This window comes from Sinocyclocheilus grahami, unplaced genomic scaffold (genome assembly GCF_001515645.1).
Source record: "Sinocyclocheilus grahami isolate Dianchi unplaced genomic scaffold, SAMN03320097.WGS_v1.1 scaffold470.1, whole genome shotgun sequence".
In the NCBI taxonomy this organism is placed as follows: domain Eukaryota; kingdom Metazoa; phylum Chordata; class Actinopteri; order Cypriniformes; family Cyprinidae; genus Sinocyclocheilus; species Sinocyclocheilus grahami.
Window position 1 is genome coordinate 566,703 of NW_015505649.1, and position 10,964 is coordinate 577,666.

General features: G+C 34.2%; 1 protein-coding gene across 1 annotated transcript; it reads left to right on the forward strand.

Annotated features, from left to right (window-relative positions):
- The first annotated feature begins 106 nt into the window (after nt 1–106).
- On the forward strand, nt 107–6,265 carry LOC107553337 (NEDD4 family-interacting protein 1-like). The gene is made up of 8 exons (XM_016235533.1): nt 107–339; nt 1,701–1,788; nt 1,865–1,995; nt 2,071–2,158; nt 3,885–4,009; nt 4,174–4,240; nt 5,142–5,248; nt 5,403–6,265. Exons 1-7 carry the CDS (start codon nt 310–312, stop codon nt 5,246–5,248), a joined length of 636 nt encoding a protein of 211 aa, XP_016091019.1. The 5' UTR covers nt 107–309; the 3' UTR covers nt 5,403–6,265.
- The last annotated feature ends 4,699 nt before the right edge of the window (nt 6,266–10,964 follow it).

Sequence of the window (10,964 nt, forward strand, 5' to 3'; positions counted from 1 at the left end):
GCTCAAAACCTAGTGAGCTGCCCAAGTAGACAGCTGTGCGGAGCGCGTCTCTAGCGGCTGAAGTGCAGTCTAGATAGGCAGCACACTACGCTTTGAGACAGAGCCTGCGCCGAAACCGACTGCGCATGCGCATGCGCCATTGTTTGGACTAGTATAGATTAGCCAAGTAACGTTACCGTCAGTCTGTCTTCACACGAGAAGCTTTTCATTAAGGAACAGCCCGTTTTTGAGATTAAGTAAAGGTTAGGTTAAACGAGTGCTCGCTGCTCCTGTGTGAGTGATTAAGTGACAGCAGACCGACGCGGAAGAATGACAGACCAGAGGAGTGGATATCAGCAGGTAACGCAACGTTAACAAACACCATTGGGTTTCTGAGGTGTGTTTCTGTGGTTTCGGGGGGTTTATGGACGTATGTCGAGTCGATGAGGTTTTGATAATCGTTTCTCGGGCTCTAAACTGTAATGTTTCTCGGATAAACTCCGATGGATTAATTAGCTGGTTAGCCGCTGCGTCCGCGGCCTTCAGCGCGCGGCAACAACAACAAACCGGAACTACGAGCAGTTCAGTATTAAAGAATATTAATATTAATACAGTACACTGTTCGTACTTTATCATGTATAATTCTGATCAAGTGTTGTTTGCAGTGATATTTAACTCTTGATAAAACAGTGTTGATTGAGCATATCTGTATTTCTATGTTGTTCTGAATTAAAATGCTACATTCAACTTATATTAAAAATAATATTGTTCACATAATCTTATGTATACTTGTATATTTAACGTGTGTGGGTTTATATACAGTGGGTACGGAAAGTATTCAGACCCCCTTAAATTTTTCACTCTTTGTTATATATGATTTCATTTTTCGTTATTTTAGTTTGTATGAATTTTATATTAATATTTTATTAAAAATAACATTATATACACAGTCTTATGTATATAATTATGTATACTATTATATTATACAGTGGGGAAAAAAAGTATTTAGTCAGCCACCAATTGTGCAAGTTCTCCCACTTAAAAAGATGAGAGAGGCCTGTAATTTTCATCATAGGTATACCTCAACTATGAGAGACAAAATCATTGCCAACAAAGTGTATATAACAAAGTATTGAGATGAAATTTTGTTATTGACCAAATACTTATTTTCCACCATAATTTGCAAATAAATTCTTTAAAAATCCTACAATGTGATTTTCTGGATTTTTTTTTCTCATTTTGTCTCTCATAGTTGAGGTATACCTATGATGAAAATTACAGGCCTCTCTCATCTTTTTAAGTGGGAGAACTTGCACAATTGGTGGCTGACTAAATACTTTTTTGCCCCACTGTATATATATATATATAAATGTTACATTCATCAAATGTTAAAAATTATATTATGTACACATAATCTTATGTATATAATTATGTATACTTGTATATTTAAAAAAATATTTATACATAAAATAAAATGTATGTGTGTATATGTATATGATTCATTCTTTTATATTTTGCTTTGTAAAAAAGTTATATGCGCTCACAGTCTTACGCTACTTACATTTTATACACATAGTCTTGTGTATATATATATATATATATATATATATATAATACACATACATACATATTATATAACATTCATCTTATATTAAAAATAATATTGTAATATGATATAATTTCCTAAGCATCAGCAGCTTTGTTTTTCTCTTGTTGTGTAGTTGAATAATGAGGAGGAGTCAGTGGAGGTGATTCAACAAGCCGCTGACGCACCTCCACCGTACAGCAGCATCACAGCGAGTAACGCAGGTAACACACGTCTGCACAGTCACCACCGCAGGCCAGAAATAACTGATTCCTAACCGCTTCACTGTGTGTCTGATAGCTTTCTTTGAGTACAAAGAGGATGAGGTTTACCCCAAACCCCCCTCATACAATGTTGCCACGACACTGCCGTCATACGACGAGGCCGAGAGGAGCAAAGCGGAGGCCACCGTTCCTCTAGTCACTGGCAGGGTGAGCGTTTGTGAGCGTTTTAGGGGTAATTACAGTTAATTAAGCAGTCTTGACTCATCTGTGCTTGTACTACAGGATGAGGACTTCATTGCCAGAGACAGCTTTGAAGATACGGATCAGCTGCGTGTTGGGAACGATGGGATTTTCATGCTTACGTTTTTCAGTAAGAGTCCACCACATTGATGCAGAGCAGTTTTTGTCTTTTTTCATTCCGTTTAAGATAAACTTTGATAGACTGCTGTGCATTTTGGATGGGTGAATAATTGGGCTGATGGTAGGGTAGTGTGATATTTATCTGCTGCAATAATATTGTAATTGTTGTTTTAATGATATGCAAGCTGACGTTATTGAGGATGTCACTCACTTTGCAAAAAACTAACAAAAACACAAGCAACAGCAGTTGTCCTAAATATTAGCACGAGAGCGAGTGTGATATTAATTTTATACAACCATTCAACAAATATGAATTGATATTGAGTGCATTTTAGACACAATATTGTCTTTTTTCGACAATGAAAATAGTTCCAGTCAAAGATGGATCAGAAACGTTGTGCATCTCACTGCAACACTGCATTGTTTCGATCCTGAATGAATCTGTTTTTGAACAAATAATTTGACTCAATGATTCAATGATCCATTCGTAAAGACAGCCCCTGTGTCTCAATGTTCCTACTATCCATCCTAAATAGTATGTGAGATTAGAAGCGTGTCCCAAAACATAGTATCCAGAAAAGAGTACGCCAAAAGTCCCCCAGTTGGTCTACTATTGCAGGTCGATTTTTGAAGTGTGGATCTGTGCACACTCGGTAATGGCTAATATTGCCCACAATCCATTGCGCTTCGGGAAGGATTCGGTTCAGAACTACAAACACAAATAAAAAGTGTAAAAAAAAAACTACAAACATGTCGGATGTGTGTGACCGACGGTTAATTCTGGGGGACTCATGGGACTTTCGTACTTACGAGTTGACAAGTCGTAATTACGACGTCAGGTGCGTTCAAGTCAGTTTAGTCTGCACAAGATGGCGGTGTACATTTTAATAAATTACAAGAAAATACAACAGGGTCTGTTAACTAAAAATGAAGAGCAAAGAATTCGCATCGGGTGCAACGTGGCAAATCAAAAGATTTTTCACCTATAGGTGCAAAAATTATAGCTTTTTTTTACTTGGATTTCATTAACTAGCTGCATAACAAGAACATGACCAATTTAAGTTTATAGGACAACTAAACTATCAATTTAAACAAAAATTTACCGTCAACTACAGACGTTGCATCCATCGATTCCGCCATGTTTCTCATTGACACGCCCCCAACTCACAAACTCGGGGCTTAAAGAAAATTGAGTTTCCCAATCGTAATAACGACTTTGTGGTGGCGTTCATGTGCATCAGTAGAGAGGTTTAGATAAAGAGGTTTAAGTTACTAATAATCAGCATTTAACCTGGGAAAAATATTAATGTATTATATTTCATCTACAACAACGATGTGAACTTTTATAAATATCCGTTAGGCCGTTAACTTTTAAATGCATTCTTATGCCAAAACAAATATGAGCAGAGTTCTCCGCATGAACAGCCGTAGTATAAGTAGGCACATTGGGATGCAGCAGCAGTCACTTGCTTCATTTTTAAATGAATCATTTGAATGAATGATTCCATGAATCACTCATTCAGACAGGGACTTGCTGCCACCTACTGGTGGTTTTAGTGTCATATTTATTTATCCATCACAGGCCTGAACCAGCCAAGGTACCAGCACAAAAACATGCTCAGCAAAATATTAATTATCATTATTGAAAAAAATCCCAATGAATATCATGTATATATCGCACACCCCTAGCTGATGGCTAGATATGTAAATAGCTCTTCATTTCTTTGCCTCATCAGTGGCGTTCCTCTTTAACTGGATTGGCTTCTTCCTGTCCTTCTGCCTGACCACGTCTGCGGCTGGACGCTATGGGGCCATCTCTGGGTTTGGACTGTCTCTGGTCAAATGGGTCCTGATTGTCAGGGTATGACATAAGATGTTACATATTACACCATATTAAACCATAGCAGTGGATTCATATTTAAAGAAGAGCAGTTGGATTTTTATTTTAGTTTTAAAATGAGTGTTTTGAGTGCTAATTATTAGAGGATAAACAACTCTCACCCGTTTCTTTCTGTGATTAAACAGTATTCTACCTACTTCCCCGGATATTTCGATGGCCAGTACTGGCTGTGGTGGGTTTTCCTCGTTGTAGGTGAGTGTATATTTGCACTTTAGTGTAAATACAGTTTTTTCATTACGTTCATTCATTAAAAATGATTATTAAAGAAAAAAAAAAATTTGCTGAAAATGTGCTCACCCTCAGGCCATCCAAGATTTTTAGTTTGTTCATCAGAACAGATTTGGAGAAGTGTAGCATTGCATCAGTGTCTCAGCAATGGATGCTCTGCAGTGAATGGGTGCCGTCAGAATGAGAGTCCAAACAGCTGATAAAAACATCACAATAATCCACAGCACTCCAGTCCATCAGTTAACATCTGGAGAAGACAAAAACTTGCGTGTTTGTAATAAACTTTAAATCGTTGCTTCTGGCCAAAATACTAGTCCTCTCTCCATAACATTGCTTTCTCCAGTGGAAAAAAAATCTGAATCAGGAGAGAAGTCTGCACAGATCAAGCACCGTTTACAAGCCAAAACAGTCCAAAAAAATTCTAAACAAATATGTGGTTGGATTTTGTTGTGAGAGACAACAGGAGACAAACTTTTTCACTGCAGGAAATATTATAATGGATCATGGACTCATATTTTGCCACAGCTTTTGTCTTCACAAGACATTAACTGATGGACTGGAGTGCTGTGGATTATTGTGCTGTTTTTATCAGCTGTTTGGACTCTCATTCTGACGGCACCCATTCACTGCAGAGCATCCATTGCTGAGACACTGATGCAATGCTACATTTCTCCAAATCTGATCTGATGATTAAAAAAAAGAATCTTGAGTGGCCTGAGGGTGAATACATTTTCACACAACTATTTCTTTAATATTAATACTTTGCTGTTAATATTAGTTTATATCATTATTCATTTATATTTTTTAATATAAAAAAATGATTCTATTACAACTAATATGTGATTTTGTTTTTTTGTTACACCAGGATTCCTGCTGTTCTTCCGGGGATTTGTTAACTATTCCAGAGTGCGCAACATGGCAGATCATTCCATGTCTACCCTCCCTCGAACCCGAGTTCTTTTTATCTATTAGGTAAATCTTTTTTTTTTTTTTAGATGGGTTAATGTGTGTGCATTGCATTTGGGGAAAATAAATTAAAAGACAACCTTTCAGTGATTTAAATGATTGTGGACATGATATTAAATTGAAGGTGAAGTGTTTTCTCTTTTTTTGACTTTGTGAATAGATTAAAATCTCAGGATAATTGCAAAATGAACAAAACGGCAAAGTCAAAGAGAACCGCCTACAGCTTTTTTGAATCTTCAGGATCTAAACAACAACAGTGCAAAGAACACCTCTGCTTCAGACGCCCTGGCACTTCTCAGTTATTTGCGTAATGCAACTCTTTACATTGGCATTTTTTACTAAAGCTTTCGAGTTCCTCCAACCATTTATCAGTGCTTAATACAGTCGTACAGTATACATTCATTATGCAGTTATAAACTACTTACATGTGCATGTGCTCCAGTTAGCGGTGAGGCCATCGAGAATCTGCTTTAGTAAAATTCCCCGTTTGTTTCTGTGGGTTTTCTCTTTAATTTGTGGAAAAGTTGTAATTTTACTTTGTGAGTAAATCTAGTATCTGAACTTTGTGAACTAGAACAAGAGTATGTATATACAGTCTACGAGAAGAGAGATATTAAACGTTATAAACATGCACTTTCAAGATGCAGATGGCAGGTCCTTGTAAAGCGAGAAGCATATTAAGGCAAAGTTCATTCAAGAATATGTCGGCTTGTTTTAAATTATTGTCACAAAACGGACCAACATACTCTTATTATATAATAGGTTAGCTTAGACTCATAGCAGTTCAATATAAACGGCAAACTGATTCAGAATGAAAGCACACCTGATTATGTAATGCGCTTAATCAATCAGTAGGAATTACAGAATATCTTATGATGCCAAATGTAGCAGTAGTTCTTTGATCTTTTAATTTTTATTGAAGGCTTCAGTTTGGGATAGTGCTTCTCGATGTGTTGTTTGTGATTGGTATGTTTTACACTTGTCAAGTAACTTAATAAATGTAACATCTATGGCAACACCACAGATCACTCGTGCGTTTGTCATTATTATTATTATTATTATTATACACTAGCACTTTCCAGTTTGTGGTCCGTAAGATTGTGATGTTTTTGAAAAGCCTCTTATTCTCATCATTGCTGCTTTTATTTAGTAGTAATGTTGTGAAGGATTATTTAGGGTTAGATTTGTTATTAATTACATGATGTGTAATTGATGCATCAGTTTTGGCTGAGATATTACCCCCCAAATAATCATGTCACTGTTCGATGAGAATGGACATTACAAAAAGTAGCTTTAGAAAGAAATTTTTTTTTTTTCAACATCGCATGATAATAAACGAATACTGAAATATGAAATTATCATTCAAAAAATTCAAATCCACAACAGTTCTGCTTGAATTTTGGATCTTTTTCTATTGAGCAAAACCAGACGATATTGTGTCTGAAATTTAACGCCATATTAACTTTATTGAACTATTGTATAAAATCAATATCACTTTTGCAGTTGTTCAGATATTTGGGAAAACATCGCTCTTGCTCGTGTGGGATTGGTAAACTATATCATTTTATATAGATATGACTTTTTTTGGCCTCTTATATTTAATTTTAGAGGCATGTAATTATGTTTTAATAGGCTGCATCACATTCGTCTGCATCAATCCTATGATGATGACTTTTTGCATGAACGCCTTAATCATTTTAACGCATTATTTTTTCCACCAATTTAACACTAAATCAACAGCCCTAATATTAACACAATTTAAAATATCAGTTTTCTATTTAAATCAATTTTAAACTGACACGCAGCTGTATTTTCAGCATCATTCCTCCAGTCGTCAGTGTCACATGATCTTCAGAAATCAGTATAATATGCTGATCTGCTGCTCGAGAAACAACTTTGAAAATCTTTGATTAATCGAAAGTTCAAAAGAAAAGCATTTGGATCAATTGAATGCATCCTCGAACCCAAAAATTGATCTTATTCACCCCAAACTTTAGAAAGCTTGTGCTTGTGTATCTCGCATACTGAGGATCATTTTTTAAAATCAATTATATGTGTTAGTAAAGATTATCTATAATTTGTTGGTTTAGTGTCTTACCTATTGTTTTATAATGATAGCAAATATAGTAATATTCACCGATTATTCATTTGCAGTTATTATAATTTTACATGAATCGACACAGTACAGGTCAGTGAGGAGATTTATTGCATGTAACATGATCCAGAAAGGTTCAGATTTTGTGTTTGTGAAAAGAGAAATGAAACAAGTTCAATCAGACACACATTACTATATGTGACCCTGGAGCACAAAAGCAGTGTTAAGTTAATACATTAATACATTGTATCAAAATTTCAAAATTAATCAAAAAAGTCAAAATTATTGATTTTTCTTTTATGCCAAAAATCATTAGGATATTAAGTAAAGATCATGTTCCATGAAGATATTTTGTAAATTACCTACTGTAAATATATCAAAACGTAATTTTTGATTAGTAATATGCATTGCTAAGAACTTCATTTGAACAACTTTAAAGATGATTTTCTCAATATTTAGATTTTTTTGCACCCTCAGATTCCAGATTTTCAAATAGTTGTATCTCGGCCAAATATTGTCCTATTATCCTAACAAACCACACATCAATGGAAAGATTATTATTATTATTCAGCTTTCAGATGATGTATAAATCTCAATTTTGAAAAATTGACCTTTATAACTGGTTTTGTGCTTATCAATAAGAAAAAACCATGAACTGTCATTTGAGGTTGTGAACTCAATTCACTATTTAAAAATAAAAATAGGTTACTACTATAGTATATTTATTCTATATATTGTTTTTTTCAGTGCATATATAAATAGTAAGTTTTGACGTAGTTCCATCTACGGGTTAGTAAATATTTGTGGTTATAACTTTATATTCACATTTTAAGTTTATATATACAGATGAACATTTATATATTCAGAATTTACATTATTTCCTGTTTGGCTCCTCATATTTATATATTAAGATTTCTTTTACTTTATATGTTATGTAATTTATATATTAATATTTTATTTTGACAATGTAAGAATTTGTTTCATTCTAATATTTGAATAATACTTGTTTAAATAATTTGTTTAACTATCTTTTATTATATGGGTCAATTACAGATCTTTTACAAATCTTTAACAGTGCCGCAGGATCTTAAGAAATGTAATCTTTGAAATAAAGTTGGTTGACTCTTTGGAAAACAAAGTCTTTTCAAATTTGCTTTAACCACTATATTTACATTTAGTCATTTAGCAGATGCTTCTATCCAAAGCGACTTACAGATGAGGACAACAGAAGCAATCAAACCAACAAAAGAGCAACAATATGTAAGTGCTGTGACGAGTCTCAGTTAGCTGAACGCAGTACAGTTTTTTATTTTTTAAAATAATAAATAAAAAGAAAGACAAGTAGATATAATAGAAAAAGAATAGGGAACGCTAGTGTTAGATGGTCTTTAAAAAAATAAAATAGAAATGTATAAAATAATAGAAAATGCTAGTGTTAATTATATGACTATAATTTGCCATACAAAGGTTTTTCTGCCCTTTTATACATCTGTTTATCCTGTTACACATTTGTTACATTGTCATTACGTTGTCACATTGGCACATTACAGCCTTTTTGAAAATAAAGGTTTCTTTTTTCAAATATGCAACCAACTTGATTACAAAGATTATATATTTTAAGAACCTGCACTGTTAAAAGACATTTTAAAAAATGTGTAATTGACCCATATAATAAACATATCACTACTGTCAGGGACCAGTATAAATTATTGGGTCTCAGGTGGATATTACTATACTTGTAAAAATAAAGTTATTTGGTAACACTTTACAATAAGGTTCATTAGCTAACATTAGTTAATTACTTCAGTTAACATGAAGAATACTTCTTCAGCATTCATTAATCTTAATTTCGACATTTACTAATGTATTATTAAAATCAAAAGTTGTGCTTGTTAACATTGATTATCGCACTGAATTAACATGAATGACTATTTTCATTAACATTAACAAAGATTAATAAATACTGTAATGTATTGTTCGTTGTTTGTTCATGTTAGTTAATACACCAACTAACATTAACTAATGGAACCTTATTGTAAAGTGTTACCAGTTGTTTTATTAGCATGGGCCTCTTTGGGTCACTTTAGACTAAAATGTTTTATTTATTTTGCTTCATCGGAATGAGATGACACTTGTTGACTTTTGTTGCATAAGCTATTTGAACACACACAAAAATCATAGACACGATTCAGATATGTTAAAGTGCTGAAAAATAAAAAGTAGGTAACACTACGCGTTTAATGTTTAGTTGACCAATCAGCGGAAAGGGGCGTTCCATTCCCGCCCACATGCAGAGTGTGAAAATTCAAGACTTTTATTCATTTTCTATCCCTGAATTTAATATTGAAAAATCAAGCGGAATTCTTAATGAAAAAAATAATTTTCTTATTTTTCTGTTTTATATATATATATATAAATAAAAAGAATGGACAGAAGATATCCTGGGTCATAAAATCCCCCCAAAATTCTAAATAATCAAAAAATATTATTGAACAAAAATATATTAGACTGATTTTCCTGAAAAACAAAAAGTTACATTTCAAAGATTCGGGCACTTTTGACTGCAAAGGTACCGAGTGAGACCCAAAAATGAAGAGGCTCAGAGGGGGAAACCGATGCCTTGCATTGGACAACGAGTTCTGGGAGCAAACAAAAGTGATTTTGTACCTGGTCATCATAAAATACAGCTTGCCACGGCAACTTATCTTTTTAACTATGTCCAGGTTTAAAGCAGCACTATGTAACTTTTTCTCAAAATGTGCAAAATGTATATAATGAGCGAGTACATCATGAATTCATCTTCCAAACTGCGTTTTTGTCTTATTCCGAATCACTACGGTACACTTATAATAAGTACTTATATTTGGACTATTGTAGGCTGGTCGGGTCGTCACCGCTGCGGAGGAACTTATACCTGCGTGAATCGCCAGAGACATGAACTTAGAGAAGTAGCTCCGGTCAGAATGTTCTTCCGTGGAATGTGTGCAGTTCTGTTTATTAACCGCTAGAGCGCCAAAAGTTACTTAGTGCTGCTTTAAATATTAATTGAATTGAATAGTGCTGCTTTAAATATGAAAAACTGAAAATTGTTTTAATTGATTAGCATTCTAAAAATACCATTTTATTTAATATATCCCGCCTCTTTGTTGCTTCTCACCCCATAAGAGCTGAGATAATGTCAATTTTGACAACACATCACATGTTGAAATGGCTGAATCGTTCCACCCCATCCACCCACCTTTCCATGCATTTGACTTCTGATAACACGACAGGCCACTCCTGACACTGTAGGGTCTAAGAGAAGATTTTATTAGACATGTTGCAAAAGTTCATGTAAATACATCTGTTTATTTGTATCATATATATCTGAATGGAAGAGCAAAGTGAAAAGTGCTGCTCAGATATGGATTAGAATTTGAAAATGAGTGTTGATCGCTAAATCTGTACCACACAATGCAATGCTAAGCAGTCTGAAGCTGAATATATCATCAGATTAAACAAGATGCATTAAAGGAACACTCCACTATTTTTGAAAATAGACTCATTTTCCAACTCCCCTGGAGTTAAACAGTTGAGTTTTACCGTTTTCGAATCCATTCAGCCGATCTCCGGGTCTGGCGGTAGCAC

Excerpts from the sequence above, each read along its gene's own strand:
- LOC107553337 (XM_016235533.1), top strand. The coding sequence starts at position 310 with ATGACAGACCAGAGGAGTGGATATCAGCAG. Across the intron at positions 1,996-2,070 it reads TTCCTCTAGTCACTGGCAGG|GATGAGGACTTCATTGCCAG; the intron begins GTGAGCGTTTGT and ends CTTGTACTACAG. Across the intron at positions 2,159-3,884 it reads TTTCATGCTTACGTTTTTCA|TGGCGTTCCTCTTTAACTGG; the intron begins GTAAGAGTCCAC and ends TTGCCTCATCAG.